The following is a 16,118-nucleotide window of genomic DNA, read 5'->3' as shown; positions in this document are numbered from 1 at the left end:
CCCCGCTCAAAGGGTTTCAATCCTGAAATTTCAGGATGCAAAAACTTGTAATTCACGTGGCACAAGAAAATCTTTCCGAAGGATGGGTCATTACATTTTTACTTTAAAGTTACATTTACTCCAATGTACTCTTTTACACTTAGTAAATAATTAAGATTAAATAATGCACTTAAGCCCGTTTGTTTTTTCTTTTTATTAGAGAAAGAAGACAACCATGAAAATAATTTTCATACAGATAAAAACGTAATTAACTTTAGAAAAACATGACAATTTTCTCTGAAGCTTTAACTGGTGAAATTGCAACGCTGAAACTGCATTTGGAAAAGTATGAAACCTTATGAAGGATACCTGCAGAAACAGCAGGAAATTCAAAAATGTGCATGTGAAAATACAAATTCTTTAAAAGAGAGTGGGGAAACAGAATGGAGAACTCATTCTTTCACTAACACATCAATCCTATTTGGCAGGAGCACTCCTTCCTCTTGATTTATCACGGCTAATCGTCTTGAAAAGAAGAATCGCATCGGCAAGGCAGAGAACAAGCAATATAAGACCCAACACCTATAAAAATTACCATAAAATTAGTTCCCCCAATCAACCTTGTGCTTTTACTGTAGTGACTCATCAAGGCAGCAGTAAACACATCTTCCTAACTTGGCTCTGCCCTTGAAAGCGTGTGTGATTTGAAACAGCTGATAAATTAAACACCCACATTTACATCCCATCAGCTGTCTACAGCCTGCTGTTTATGATGTTTGTGTCAGGCCTTGGAGATAGTGTGGTGCTCCCCTTGAAAGCTAAGCTAATGCTGCATTATGCCACATAATGCTTTTATCCTAAATGAAAGCCCTTCTGTCTCTTTAAGGGCTGCTTAATGAGTGGGACTGGCCCTGAGAAAAGTCAAGGGGAAAAGTCAGTATTCATACAGACAAGCCCAGCAGGAAAATGCATTTCTCTGAAGCTCTGAATTGGAAACATATTCCAAATTGAAGAAAACGTACTCAATTACTTTAAAAATAGACAACCTCAGGCAGGAACTGGAAAAATGTGTTTGCAGAAGAGTCACTGAGTTAACTGACTCAGCTCCTGCCCTTCATCCCCATCCCACATGCACACAGGGATTTTTTATACAGGCACTGAATTATCTGATCAGGGGAGCTGTTTTCAGGAGAACTCTTGGGAGAGCACAGCTCAAGGCAGTTTGCGCCTCAGGAGAACAAGCTGGGGGTGATTCTGTCCCTCCCAGCACTGAAGATGTCACATATTCCACCCAAACTTGTGCTCCCAGCTACCTGCTCAGTCTCCTGCTCCCACCTTTAATTTCTGTAAACTTCACAACTGAGAATATAAATTCTATTCCAGCACAGTCACTCTATCAGAAAGTCTCCTTTTTGCTTAGGATGCCATTGCCAGTGAAGCCATCAGCTTTCACCCTCACCATCTCCTAAAATGAGTTTGAAAGACCCCTCTGGCAGGTTTTAGGTTTCTTTTGGTTGCTTGTCACATTTCAGCTTATCTTGTACTTCTAGAGACTTTCAAAACTGAGGGGTTTTCTTCCCCTCCTTACTTTTTATTAAGGTTAATTACATTAGCTGCCATTTGAATTGAAAGTACCTGTTACTCAAACTGGTTTAACCTTAAGAACATGAAATTCTTACAATCATAGTATGAACAAAACCCCTTTTCAACTGACATACTTTCTCAGTTTGTGTCAGACAAAACAATATATGCACCAGAAGGGAGGTACCAGTGTGTCTGTTAAAAAATTTCAACTCCTTTTAGCAGGACTGTTGGCATCTTTTCTCAAGTAGTACAACCAAACTGGATAGTCCTAAAAGAGGGATTCTCCTACCTAGGATTTGAAGCTATGGTAGCAAATGTAGGTTACTTGAAAACTCTAGAAATTTTAAGTGTTTCAGTATTTCTCTGCAGTCATCCCTAAATCTTAGGAATGCAAATCTTAGCAATGTGAGGATTATTTTCTTTTAGTGAGATCCACTGAATGTACCTTGTTTGATACTGCTGAGAGTGTTCTTCCAAGACAGTTGTTTACAGTGTGAGTGTACCAAGAGGGTCAAATCACTTCACTTTAAGAACTGAAATTCATTAACAATGTTCCTACTTACTCCTCCAGCCAATGTCCCCTTGTTGGTCTTGATTATTATTGCAAACAAGCTCACAACGAGGAGGAACAATGCTGCAATCATCGAGTTGAAAATATCCTGAAACAGCCAGTGGAAGCAAAATATTTATTCTGAAATACAGGCCTGAAGGAGAACATGCAGAGCTCCCAACAGAGAAGGGATGGTTAAAAACGGCTGGATTGCCATGAACACAGTTACAGAAATTTCCGTGTGAGAGAACACTGACACCCAGTGGTTTGAGGGTAAAAGGAGCATTTATAGTAAAACTTCCTCGTTTTACCTTCCCTCTGTTGTTTTTGCATCAGATTTTTGCAACTTGGCTACACCTGATAGACTGAAGCAGCAAATACACGTACAAAAGTGAGGTAAGATGAGCACTGGTTAGTATTTGAGTGAAAGCGTGTGACTAATTTGTGATGTGAAGGTATTTACACAGCGAGGCAAACGGAGCCCATGCCGGGAGGGGCCGTGATCGGATCCAAGAACCGATGGAACAGAACGCTCCGCTAGGCAAAACTGCCTCAACCTCCACAGAACACTGGGGCTTGCCTTACCTGTGCAGAAACAATCACTGAGCCGGCTGGCAGTGTCCCCTGGGCCAGGCGATCCCTCCTGTTCACGGGCCTGCTGGCGCTCACATCAGCGGCCGCAGGAGCGCGGGGACATTGGTGCCCTGAGCCAGGGGACAGCCGTACCCACAGCCAGGGGCCACTGCTGCTCAGGGCCAGCCAGAGCGGCCGCTACTCGGAGCCCACGGGTACTCACAGCCAGCGGCCAGAAGAGGCACCGCATCCGCGCGTCGAGCCTCAGCAGGTAGAGCAGCAGGAACAGGACGGTGATCACCGTCTCCATGCTGGCGAGCGCCGTGTAGGCCTGGTGCGATCCCGCGGCCACGAAGCAGACGAGGGCGGCCAGAGCCACCAGCTGCGGGACAGGAGGGGACGGGGGTCAGCGGCGGCCCGGGCCTTGCCCGCGGGCCCCGGGGCCGCCCCCGGCCGTACCGTGCGGGCGATCTTCAGCGCGCCCCGCGCCGAGCGGGGGAAGGCCCGGTCCACCTCCAGACGCGGCATGGCGACCCGGCGGTACGCGGCGGAACCGGCACCCCGGGACGACGCCGGGAACCGGGGAGATGCCGGGGCTGATGCCGCAGGTGACCCCGGGGCCACAGCCGGCTCTGAACCCGCCCCGCCTCAGAGCGCCGGGGCGGAGGAAGTGATGGCGCGGCGGCGGAAGGGCCGGGGCGGGCCGGAGCCGGGTCCGGTGCGGGTCCGGGTGGCAGCGGCGATGGGCCATGTGGCGGCGGGGCGCGGCCTGGGCGCGGGGCCGGCGGGTCCCGGCCACTGCCGTCCCCGGGCCCTCAGCGGGCGGGCCCCGCGCCGCTGCCGGCCGTAAGTGCGGGGGGAACCGCGGGCACGGGCCGGGACCGGCGGCCGCCCCTGGGGCGTCCCTTCGGTTCGGTGTGGGCCCTCGGGATGCGCTGGAGCCTCTCCGGGGGAGCAGGGTCAGACCCTGGAGCGGTTTTGGGGGAGCGGGAGCGGGAGCGGGATCAGACCCTGGAGCGATTTTAGGGGAGGGGGAGCGGGGTCAGACCCTGGAGCGGTTTTGGGGGAGCAGGAGCGGGGTCAGACCCTGGAGCTCTGACCGGGGGTGACCGCCGAGCTCGTCCCTGCCTTCGTGCCATGCTTGGCTGGGTGAAGGCTCTCGTAAGTTCAGCTTGGCTTGGACAGGTTTTTTACCGCAGTTCTGAGGTGTAAGGTGCTTATTTTGGAGCTGCTTTGTAATCCTCACCCTTATCCCACCGGGCTGCTCCAGTCGGTCTTTCCAAAAATTTCCTGTGCAAACCCACTGAGGAGCAGCAGATACAGCAAACGTCTGGGCAAAGTGTGAGCAGTCACCATAGGCTCTTGGCAGTGTAAAGGACAGTGGAAAACTTCAGCTAAATCTGTGTTAGTCGGTGCCACAATGTGTCTGTTACATGACCCAGTAATTACCTAAAACCTTGAAGCTTGACAATTTAGAAAATAGTGATACTAAGCCATAGGGAACCTAGAAATGTCCTGGAAGGCCTCACATTAAGAGGCTCAGTATAACCAAGTTATGCAGGCCGCTTTGGTTTTAACTGTTGTTTGTTTCCATTCTAGATAAGCATTTGATAAAAAAAGATGCTAGAAAGAGAATTGTAAGTATTTGCATTTTGTTCAGGAAACTAAGTATAAAGCGCAGCCTCTTTCATCATAAATTTATTATAATTTTAATGTGTTTTATTGGCAATCATAGGCCATAGCTGTATTACTGTGTGGTGGTGGGTTTGTCACTGGGTTGTACTCTGTGCACAGCCGGTCTAGTTCTGAAAATTGTATTAAAATTGTGAGAGATATGTGCAAAAATTATGAGGAATAAAACTGTGAGGGCTTGTGTCAGGACAGATTTCAGTTTGGGTTCAGTATTGCATGTGTAGCCTTGCCGTTGCTTTATATAACCCCCCTGGGCTATAAATTCTTTTAAGACAGTCGAAAAAAAATTCTCTTAATTTATTTTAGTTGTTTAGGTTTCTGAATATAAAACTATGATCCCTCTTAAGGTTTAAGATATCTATATAATGGATGCTGAAATTATTACTTCAGCTGGCAATTTATTTTAAGTTGGGATCAGGTTTCTGAGGTGGGTTGTGGCAGAGTGAGGGGCAGCAGGTGACCCTCTGGAACCCCTGGGATCCTGGGAAGGGGAAGGAAGCTGGAAGCAGGGCAGGGGCTGGCTGTGGGGGTAGCAGGGAGGTCTGGGAGAGTCACAGCATCCAAATGGATCCCCAGTGCCTTCCCATGAAATAACCTCTTCCCAATGTAGGGAGCTGGCATGTTGGAATGGGCAAGCTGCATTTCTAACACGCTGTTCACTGTTGTGCCACAGTGGGGGTCTCAGAGTGACTCTGTTTTTCACCAGATCTGTATCGAGGGCAACATAGCGAGTGGAAAAACAACATGCCTGGATTATTTTGCACAAACTGCTAGCATTGAGGTACTGGATGCACATTTGTTTGTCCTTATTTCCGTCACTGAGCAGCTGTGTTAGCTCTTGTCTTGGAGCCAACGTGTCCTTGGGTGTGTGAGGAGGGAGCAGCAGGGGCTGAGCCAGAGGCTTGCTGGGACACCACCCCAACATTTTACAGTCAAATTGCAGCAGAGAAATGTTGATCACATATGGTATGTACTGGATGCCAAAATACCAGTAAAACCTGTGAATCTGAGTTTGTACCTTTATAAAATAGCAGCAACCCACAGAGCATGGGCATGTTTGGACTTGCCTGTTTGCCATTTCACGTCACTGAAATCTTAGATGGGTCCAGTAAAAGCAAAGTAAATAATTATTATGTAAAAATACCTATGCCGTGTAACAGAGATCCCAGTGAATAGATGGCTTCTTTTTTAAAAAGGAAAATCTGTTAGAACTGTTTCAGGAGATTTCTTAGACTGATCTGGTATTTGATTTTGTCTTGCTTAGAACCAGGTTAGGGGAAGGGCAGGCTTGGTGTATTTTAAACTAAATCAAGGCCAAACCTCAGTGAGCAGTTGTTTTTGTAGAACAGATATTAATGCTTTCCCCAACAGACCTGGCAACACATTTGGTAGTAAGTTTTAGGAATCCTTACAGAAATTCTGTGTTGTCAGATGTTATTTGGTAATTTAACAGGAATTGACCTTGTGAAGTAATTAACTGTTAATCCAAAGGATAACAGAGTTTAATTTGCATACAGTGCAGCATTTTTAAGTAGCTACTTAAGTTCCCAGGCTGATGAGATTCTCCTGGGCCTGACTCTGCAGTATTATTGCAGATTTAGACCCTGTTTGAACCAGGTAGGTCTTTTGTCATTTTACCTATTCAGGGTAGAAGCTTTTCTGATTAATTTTGTAAAAAATTTGAATACATTTTGTTTGTTAGAACACTAAAACAAAACAAAAACAAATGTGGTAGCAGTCTGATCCTCTTCTTTTGCTGGCAAGTGTTATTTTCTGAGAAATTAATTTGTGAGGGGATGGGCTTGTCTTTGAAATGCTAAATACTCTGCTAAGCTGTTCTTTCCCTTACATGGCACTTATTTTCATTTAAAAAAATTCTCGCCATGCTTATGAGGTAATCAGTGTTTAAAAATGCTAAGATGTTGGATATTGACACTTCTCTGTTTTTTAGCAGTGTTCATTATTACCTTTTGTGTTACAGAATTCAGTGCTGTTTTTTTTTAAGTGTGATGAGCTTCCCAATACAAGTCTTAAATACTCTGATTTACTGCACAAATATTCCTTACAAATAGCTGTGCACTTGTAGGGTCACATTAAGTATTTTGAATCTAGGATGTGTTTAACATGGAGTAATTATTTTTAACCAGGTTTTGAAGGAACCCTTGAACAAGTGGAGGAATGTTCGAGGTCATAATATCCTGGTGAGTGGCAGAAATTATTTCTGCAGTTACAGTGACTTCTTTTAGCAAGACATGCCTGGTGGCTTTTTATCAGCCAGCAAAACTGCTACAAAAGGTGTGATCCAAATCTCACAAAGCAAAAACTAAAGCTTCACCAAGCAAAAGAGCTTCTACTGCAATTAAGACATGCATGTAATAGAAACATTGCATATAAAATGTGGTTTTGGCAAGGACTGGGTGTCCAGTGGGGTGTGAGTTAAAGCAATTCCCTGGAAGGTAAGCCCTGAGTGTGGCAGTTGTTTCTGAATGTGCTTGTGTCTGTTTCAGAGATGAGAAGGATGTCACTCGAGGTGAGGGGTAGATCCAGTCAGTTAATGTTTGGAGTTCTGTGAACAGTTCTGGTGCCCCAACGCAAAAAGGACATGGAACTGTTGGAGCAGCTCCAGAAGAGGCCACAGAGCACCTCCCCTGTGGAGCCAGGCTGGGAGAGCTGGGGCTGCTGAGCCTGGAGAGGAGAAGGTTGTGTGGAGACCCCAGAGCTCCTCCCAGGGTCTGAGGGGCTGCAGGGACCCCAGAGAGAGACAATTCCTCAGGAACTGCAGTGACAGGACACAGGGAATGAGTGAAAATTGAAAGAGGGGGAAATTCAAGGCTAGATATAGGGAAAGATTCTTTACTGTGAGGGTGGGCAGGCCCTGGCACAGGGTGCCCAGAGCAGCTGGGGCTGCCCCTGGATCCCTGGCAGTGCCTAAGGCCAGGCTGGACATTGGGGCTTGGAGCACCTGGGAAACTGGGAGGTGTCCCTGCCCATGTCAGGGTGGCACTGGATGATCTTTAAGGTCCATCCCAACCCCTTAACAGGTATGAATCTGTGATCCTGTGGCTGCTGCAGATAAGGAAAATGCAGCCCAGCGAGGTGTTGTGGGCTTCTGTTGCCTTTTGGGTGACCGAGGCTTCTTGGAACTGTTTCCCCCAGGATATCCTTGGGTCCTAGCTGCACACTTGCTGGGATGCTGGAAGCAGTTCCTGCTGTCAGTCCTGTGCTTGGGGCTCATGTCCTCTGCAGAAACCCCACGGTGGCTGGGGCAAGGATCTGTGCTCAGGCTCTGCAATCTGCTCTGTGGACACACCCCAAACCATACTTGTCCCAACATGTGTGAAATACCATCGGTGTTATCACAGGCCCTCTGGAACTGCAAAGTGTCCTTCCTAGGAGTTGTTGATGCTTTTCTGATTGTTAGTGAAGGGGTGGGGCATGTGTTGCAGCATGGACAGCAGCCTTAGAGCACTGGGAAAGTCTGATTTTGGCAGGGAGAAAAGGAGGTCACACCTGTGGGCTCAATGTATGCTGCTGGTTTAAAACCTGTCACCTCAGCCAACAGACACTGAATGTTATTTTATTTTGAGTGAGATCCTTTCTCTGCTGTGCAGGATAGATTATTTCTTGTAAGTTCTATGTGTGTGTGGAATTGCAGCAATCAGAAAGTGAAACAGCTACTAGAGGGCTGCTGTGAGGATCCTTTGGGAAGGACAGCTGCCTGTGGTAAAGGACACATTTTCTGAGGCCCAGACCATACTTAGAATCCTGTTTGATTTCTGGATGCATGGGGTGTACTGAGAGTCTGTCAGTGCACAGCAATAGAGTAGTAGGTAGGTTTTTTTTCATTACTTGGTTCTGACTGTTCCATGTGCAGAATAAACCTGTTCCTGCTGACTTCAGCCAACCTCCCACTCAGTGTCTGCAGGGACAGGGCCATTGTTCTACATCTCCATTGTGGAGAGCAAATGATCACTTAATTCTTGTCAAACCTCATCAGGTTTTCCACTGTTTAGTGCACTTCTTAGAACAAAGCTGTTGAAAAGCAAAATCTTCCTAAATACCCAACTTCTGTTGTGCTGTTTGTCCTAACAAATGTCCATCTGTCCTGCTTCCATCTCTGACCCCAAGGGCTTAATGTATCAGGATGCATCAAGGTGGGGGATAACTCTGCAGACCTATGTCCAGCTGACCATGCTGGAGCAGCATACCAGGCCCATGGTAAGGAAACTTCTTTTAAGAGTAATTAAATGTGGTTATGAGTGCTAAATCCTTTTAACCTCGTATATAAGAGTTAAGATGCTGTGTGTGTTCATTCCTTGTTCCTGCAGTGAGTGGGAATTTCTGTGGTGCAGACATTGATAAGCTCAGTGTGTGCTCTGGGGGTAAAACTTCTGTCTCCTGCCTGCTCACAACTTCCCCAAACTGATCCTGCTGTTTGGGCACACCCTCTGAAACTAGGCTTGCACAAATCTCTTCCTCATTTCATATCAGTGACTTGTCTGTAATTTCATTATTTCATATCTTTGGCAAACACCAAGAAATCTTGTGTTAGAATTCATAGTACTGCTTCATGCTGTCTAATACAAATTTAGCCATTGCTTCTTCTGCTTATGCAAAATACTTCCACTACCATTTTCTATTGCTTTTTTAGGTGGTTTACTTCCTTTTTTCGTTGTAATTTTTTCCTTTTTTTAATATTAAATTTCACATCCTACCTTTTTATCAAGATTTCTTCATTCTTTTCTTCTTCAAACACTTTTTGTTACATTCTATGCTGTCTTCTATTCCCTGATTACAAGACCTGGTCTTAGATGCCATGCTTATATTTTACTGATTGTTCTTATTTTCTGTTTTCTGAGTTTGTGTCAGGGCAAACTTTTCAGCAGTGCCAAATATGAAAGTGGCACATACAATCATTAGGGTTTTGGAAGAAGTGTTTTTCCAAGACAACAATAGAAATTCTGTTCTGTTGGAGAAGAAGTTCATTCAAGAATTCCTGAGGATTTCTCTGTATTTCAGTCTGAGCTTTTTTTGTTATTTGAGGCTTGCTGGAGCCATTTTTGTTTCATTAATGTGCATTAACCTGGGTTGGAAGTTGCTCTGCCAGGCTCTGATGAGGATCTCCCTGCTCCAGCATGAAGTGCTGGTAGAGCACATGCAGGGCTGGCTGAGGCCAGGGCTCTGTCAGCTGCAGTTATTTCTTTTAGAAGTCTTGTTTCCTTTCTTGAATGTGTCTGTTGCCAGCCCTGTGCTGTGACCCGACAATGCATGGGATGGGGCAGCAATAGATCCCAATTGCTTCTTTTTTGTACCCTGAGTTACCTTCCCTGCTCAGCTGGGCACTTAGCTTTGAACTGGTGTTTGAATAACAAATTAGAGTAAGATCAGCAGCCCTTGTTTGTTTTGTGATTCCCACCCTCCCAGTAAGTTTGTTTCTCACAAGATCTGAAAATTGTGTTTCATATATGCCATATGAGTCTGCAAAGAAACAAGCATGAAAATGTACAGAGTCAAGTTTTATGTTGCAGATTTCCCCCATAAGGATGATGGAGAGATCAATTCACAGTGCAAAACACATTTTTGTGGAAAATCTGTATCGAAGGTATGGGATGTGGTTTTTTACTTTACTTTCTTGGATTATTTTAAATATATATCTAATCAAATGATAATTTCTTTGGTAATGTGCATTTAAGGGGCTGTGAAATCTGCCAGTTCTGTGTTGGGGTGGCAGTGTGTTTGGTATGGGCTGTGCTGCCCACTTCCTGTAGGACTCTGGAAAACCTCTGTCAGCAGTGCTTCTGCATATTTAGAGCTCAGTATTGTTTAGACACCATCTATTGAAGTTACCTGCTTTCCAGCTGAATCTCCAAATCTTGCTTGAATCAAACACATGCTGAACAGATAAAAAAACATGAGGATATAAAGAATAAGACTGTAGGAGGGAGAGAACTGGGCACTGTTGTCCAGCCTAGCATCCAGGATTGGCATTTCTTGCAAGCCAGGACTCAAGTCCTGTGCTCTTGCTCATAATTAGGATTGACAGGTTCAAAACAGACTGCAAACCTTGGTAGGCTGTGGGTAAAGAAAGAACAGTCACCTGTTACCTGCCCTAGGTATAACTGACCCATCCCAAACAAACTGAAATGCTGCAGGGATTAATCAGGGTTTTGTTTGTTTGGAATGCTTGACCTTTCTGTCGAGGAGTGTCTGTGACAGGTGGGTTTCAGTGGCTTTTCAGTGGCCTTGAGAGACAAACCCAGTGTGTGCCACAAGGTGTCATCCGTGCTACACCAGCACCTCTGCCACGGGAATGCCTTTGGAAGTGGAGACACACTTATTACTCATCCCAGTCCACACACAGTGCAAGCAGCCTGGGATATCCTCATTTTTCCTCTTTTTTCATTGTAGACAAAGTGCTTTTCTCCCAAAGACTTGGTTGCTATGAGGCTAAATCTGTGTCCTGGTTTAGGGCAAATTTGGGAGAGAACCTCTGAATGGGGTCCTTCCAGAAAGCAAATTCAAATGGCCCCTCCCCCAGCTGGTTCAGGAAAAGATTTCCTTGGAGAAAAGTGGAAAAAAATATTTATTTAACAGAAATTGAATAATATTAAACAATAAAACTTCTCACTGTTGGAAGAGATGGCAAATCCAGAACAAATCCTTTCCATGGGGTGTAGCTCAGCCCTCTCAGTCTCTTATCAGTCCCTCCAGGGCTGGAAAGTGCCAAGGCCCAGGCCCTGGTGGGCCACAGGTGTGAGCTCCGGGGTTTGTTTGGGTTTTCAGTCCCGAGCAGGTTTGAACAGATCCAAGGAAAAAGGATAAAAACAGTCCAGGGAACTTCTCTGCCTCAGCTAGCTAAAAACTAACAGCAAAGGAGAGCTCTGTCCCTCTGTCTGTTCATGCTGCAGACACCACAGGAGCAGGATGCAGGGCACTGAGGGCTCTCTCTGAACACCACAGCCCAGGAGCAGGATGCAGGGCACTGAGGGCTCTCTGAACACAGCCCAGGAGCAGGATGCAGGGCACTGAGGGCTCTCTGAACACAGCCCAGGAGCAGGATGCAGGGCACTGAGGGCTCTCTGAACACAGCCCAGGAGCAGGATGTAGAGCACTGAGGGCTCTCTCTGAACACCACAGCCCAGGAGCAGGATGCAGGGCACTGAGGGCTCTCTCTGAACACCACAGCCCAGGAGCAGGATGCAGGGCACTGAGGGCTCTCTCTGAACACAGCCCAGGAGCAGGATGCAGGGCACTGAGGGCTCTCTGAACACCACAGCCCAGGAGCAGGATGCAGGGCACTGAGGGCTCTCTCTCAACACAAACTGCAGCTTCTTCTTTCCCCCCTTCGCTCTCAGAGCCAGTGTTAAAGCTACAGAATTTAATATGGAACATAAAACAGGCAATTGGGGATACAAGCATCATAAAGTCATCCCAGGACAATCTGTTTGTGTCACCTCTGTGGATTAATTTAATAACAGCCATTTTAAGACCATCTTAGATGTTTCGTGACTTCAGCTCTTTTTAAATGTTGGGAAAAAGCCATCTGCTTTGTTTCGTTACAGCAGCAAGCCAAAAGAAAAGGATGTGTAAAAGGATTATAAATAAAACAATAATTGAGGAATGTGTGAAAGTAGCTATTTTGTGACACATTAAAACAGGAGTCAGTGGCAGTGTTAGGTGAGTTTTAATTGTGTGCACATGAGTGTGCAGGATGTGCTGAAGGTGAGCACTACAGCTCATTGTCCCTCTGAATCCATCTAGTTACGGTAGAAAACTTGCTCTGTTCGTGTTGCACTTAGGCAGTAAAAATGTGACTTGGTACAAGTCAAATGTCAGCAAACTTTGGAAATCTAAACACTTGTGCCTTTTATATTCCCTGTGTCTTTATGGATCTTGAGCCAGAGTCCTCCCAGGATTACCCAGGGAAAGCAAAGGTGTGTGGTCTTCAGGGCAGGTCAATGCAGAATTGACTTGGATGTATCTGTCTTTTAGGGTAAGAACAGTGGAGCTTTTTCTTATTTCCAATTCATTTCAACCTTCCTGTTTCCCCCATCTACCCTGGAGAAAAGCAGTGCAATCAGAGTTCGGCTGGTGCAGATCCCTGCTACCCAGAACTGATGTATCAGAAGAGCAGCAGTGGCCAGTGTTACCCTGTTTCTGGATGGCAGATCAAGAGGGGAGGTGGTACAAATGGGAATTTGGCTTATCTCCATACTTAGGGAAATATCTTTATTACTTTTGTTCAGTTTTGCAAGTGATCAAAGCAGCTTGCCAGGGGACTGGTTTAGAAATCTTTGGAATATTTTTCTCCAGTCCTATTTAAAATGGCATAACTGGTCTCAATCATTCAGCTGGAGAGCACAGGGGCCTCCCAACTCCATCTTTTTTTAAATTTTTCTGTTGCAGAAGCATTTAGGAAAGAGTATGGAGTATGTTACTCCATTTTTTGAAGAGAGGATACTGTAAAATCAGTAATATTTGACAATCAGAATATGGTAATAAATGAAAATTGACACACTAATAAAAACATAGCATGTGATTCTTAACATGTCCTCAGTAACTCCCTTTTACTTGAGTTGTCTGATACTTTATTATTGTTGCTGAGATAACTTTGGGACATTTGTCTCCAACATTCTGTGCTCTGAGTTCAGAGTTCCAGTTAAGCATATTGGATATTTCACTACTCTTTCCACAAATACTTCTCACAGTGGGACTGAATTTAATGACACATTGACATTATATTTTTGCTGACTTTTACTGTGGCTTCTGTAAGAAATTGTTCAGTAAATCCAGCCCTCCTGGTGACATGTCCTGGGACAGATTTGAACTGGTGCTGATACAGAGAACCTGAGCAATAAATACCATTGAGTACTTACACAAAAAGGAAAATATTTGGTCTTTCTATTTTATAAACAATGGTTTATGTGGCCTTCAGTTTGGGTGGGCATAATGTTGGCCTTCTTTTCATAAATGTTGGTGTAGATGGGGAGGGATTCTGGTCAGGTGAGCAAAATGAGAGTTTGGAGTTGATCTCTGCATGCAGTGAGTGATGCTTCTTGTGTTTGTTCAGTGGAAGAATGCCAGAGGTGGATTATGCTGTCCTAAGTGAATGGTTTGACTGGATCCAGAACAACATTGATGTTTCAGTTGATTTGATAGGTAACATCTTGATGGGTCTGGAGGGCTGTGTCTGTGGGTGGGTTTCCTTTCTGGGAGAAAAAATAATAATTTTTTTTGGCTCATAAATGAAGACATTATTCATTATAAAAGTGAACACCATCAGACAGTTTGGGTTTGTGGGTGGTTCATGGGTTGATTCATGGTAGTGCCAAAGGGGAGGTCCAGTGGTGGCACCCAAGCCAGGATCCTTCCTTTCTGTACTTTGTGAAGTGAGTTTCTTGGTTGCTTTTAAAGCTGATCCATGAACATAACTATTAAAATGTTTGTTCCTGCAGTTTATTTGCAGACATCTCCTAAAGTTTGTTATGAGAGGCTAAAGGCACGATGCAGGGAAGAGGAAAAAGTCATTCCTCTGGTAAGGAGTTCCTCTGATATATGTGCTTATGAGGAGCTTTGAAAACTGAATTATTCCCATCTAAGTACTACAATTGTATTCTGAGTATTGCACATGTTGAGTGCAGCTGTTTCCACTGCAAACTGAATATTGAATTTCGATTTATTTTTAAAAAATGATCTGTCATGCATGCTGACTCTCCCAGGTGTTCTGTTGTAGCAGTCAGTGCACTGTAGCTGACTTTAGGTGCAGTATTAATCAACTCCAAGATGTAAAAGTCAATTGCTTTTGTCCCATGGAATGGCACAAAACACCTTCACCCAGGTGAAACACGGATACCTGGGCTGGCAGGAGCTGAGATTTCTGTGGGCACTTTGTTGTCTGCTCTCACCAGGATGTTTGTGCATGAAAAGTGTCTCTGCTGTGGCTGGAAAGAAGCAACTCCTTGAAAATTGTGAGCTTGGGAATCTGCTTTAAAACAAAGGGTGGTGATGGAACAGTGACTTTCTGTGCCAATTTTCAGCATGGCCCTTCATGCCAGGAGGCTTCTAAAGAAGCCTGACCAGATAGAAATGCAGTTGCCTCTGCAGCTCTGGGTGGGTGGCTCAGGAGAAACAATTGTCAGTTGAAGATCTGTGCAAAAAGCTAAATTTTGGGCCATGTGAAATTTTGCCTTGAGAATAAATCCTCCTGTAACCGATTTGAAGAACCCCTGTGTTACTTTGCAGCTCTGCTGAAGAGGAGGGGAGCAGTTATGAATGAGCAATGTCAAGTGGTCTCCATGAAGAAAAAAAACAGTTGATGACAGGCAGAAGAGCTTTTAGAGGAAATTGAGATGTGAGAAAGTGAACTGGGAATTCTAGGGAAAAGTATTGACACAGAAAGTGCCTCCCATACATATTCTTTGCAGCCTTGCCCTTTTTGTCCTTACTTTGTTGTATTTTTCTCTGTAAAATCTTGAACCACATTTTACCTGTGGGAGAGAATCAGGTTGCTTGATCTTAAAAGGAGCTGAGAGTCCTGTGCTCCTGTGAGCTGTGTCTTTGAGGTCTTCCTGGAGTTAAACTTTGTACTGGGAATTAATTTTTCTTAAAAACCTTCTGATGCTTTTTATTTTTTCTTAGTGGAAGACGTGTGTTGCAGGCTTTTATATGTGTCTCTTAACTGCTTCCCAAATGGATAAAGATTGCAATGTGTGTGTCATCCCTGAGCAGTTGTGTTATTCCAGTGCCTCTTTTCTAGGAATATTTAGAAGCTATTCACGAGCTCTATGAAGAGTGGCTCATTAAACGTGCACTGTTTGAAATTTCCTGCCCAGTACTTGTGAGTATTATTTTAATTATAACCAATTAGGTATGTGGGGGATTGTGCTTTCCAAACAATAAGAGCATTGTTTAGTGGTAAAAGTAAATAAATCTGCTTTTCTGTCCTTTGGAGAAGGACAGCCTCAGACAAACACGGTAGCTGTTAATGTATAGCAGAGAAGTGGGGTCTGCCATCTCTGCAGTGGAATTTGAGGGGACATTGACTGGGATTGCTTGCAGGATCAGCTGTGTAGGTTTTCAGGGAATACCAGATTCCCAGCAGAAAACAGCTTGGGCAGATGCCCAGGAGTATCCCAGTTTGGCTGCACTGGTAGTCCTGTCCTGTTCTGTTCTGCTCTAAAGGAATCAAGTTCTATGGTATCAGTTATTTCCAGTGTTCATCTTCTTCTTTCCAAGGTTATTGGAGCTGACCATGACATGCAGAAAATGATAGAGAAGTATGAAGAAAACCGGGACCAAATACTGAACCCACCTAACAGAAACCATTTATAGAACCCTGTGATTGTTGTATCAAAAATCATCTACTGGAGTCTGATTTGGTATTTTTAATATTTAAATATAATGGGTATGTTTTTGCACTATGTTTTGTAAAATGCTGTGGACTTACAGCTCTGAAATGATCAGATACCAATCAGGAACAGAATATGAGCAGATTCCCTTTGTGTTTTTAGGTTTTCCATCAGCTTTACAGTGTCAGTTCTATTCAACTAAAGTGTGGCTGTTTCCCTCTAGCTGCTTCCTAGAAGTAACTTTAGTTTTTGTTTTCTTCCCCAAAGACAACCCTGTTTTTGTAATTTGAAATAAACAGTTTATTACAATGCCCCTGTGAGGGAAGGTGCTGTGGTTTCTCTTGCTCGGGGTGGAACAGCAAGGGCAGTGTGTGCCCGAGGGAGGTTTGTGT

The 16,118-nt window shown here is 44.8% G+C and overlaps 2 protein-coding genes across 5 annotated transcripts; one reads left to right on the top strand and one right to left on the bottom strand.

Annotated features, from left to right (window-relative positions):
• Positions 1 to 178: 178 nt before the first annotated feature.
• Positions 179 to 3,397, bottom strand: CKLF (chemokine like factor). The gene is made up of 4 exons (XM_086847685.1): positions 3,146 to 3,397; positions 2,910 to 3,068; positions 2,127 to 2,222; positions 179 to 561 (listed from the first exon to the last, which is right to left on the bottom strand). Exons 1-4 carry the CDS (start codon positions 3,212 to 3,214, stop codon positions 457 to 459), a joined length of 429 nt encoding a protein of 142 aa, XP_086703811.1. The 5' UTR covers positions 3,215 to 3,397; the 3' UTR covers positions 179 to 456.
• TK2 (thymidine kinase 2) lies at positions 2,135 to 16,039 on the top strand. 4 transcript variants are annotated; one of them, XM_086847681.1, is made up of 10 exons: positions 2,135 to 2,509; positions 4,286 to 4,323; positions 5,085 to 5,159; positions 6,526 to 6,579; positions 8,507 to 8,596; positions 9,907 to 9,980; positions 13,449 to 13,537; positions 13,834 to 13,913; positions 15,135 to 15,215; positions 15,614 to 16,039. In XM_086847681.1, the coding sequence occupies exons 5-10, from the start codon at positions 8,513 to 8,515 to the stop codon at positions 15,707 to 15,709; spliced, it is 504 nt and encodes a 167-aa protein (XP_086703807.1). In that variant the 5' UTR covers positions 2,135 to 2,509; positions 4,286 to 4,323; positions 5,085 to 5,159; positions 6,526 to 6,579; positions 8,507 to 8,512; the 3' UTR covers positions 15,710 to 16,039. The 4 variants fall into 4 exon arrangements, with proteins under 4 accessions (XP_086703807.1, XP_086703806.1, XP_086703809.1 ...); XM_086847680.1 differs by lacking the exon at positions 2,135 to 2,509 and adding an exon at positions 3,213 to 3,294; XM_086847683.1 differs by lacking the exon at positions 2,135 to 2,509 and adding an exon at positions 3,421 to 3,532.
• The last annotated feature ends 79 nt before the right edge of the window (positions 16,040 to 16,118 follow it).

Source organism: Cyanistes caeruleus, chromosome 12 (genome assembly GCF_971803275.1).
Source record: "Cyanistes caeruleus chromosome 12, bCyaCae1.hap1.1, whole genome shotgun sequence".
Lineage (NCBI taxonomy): Eukaryota > Metazoa > Chordata > Aves > Passeriformes > Paridae > Cyanistes > Cyanistes caeruleus.
This window is presented reverse-complemented; position numbering and strand designations above follow the sequence as displayed.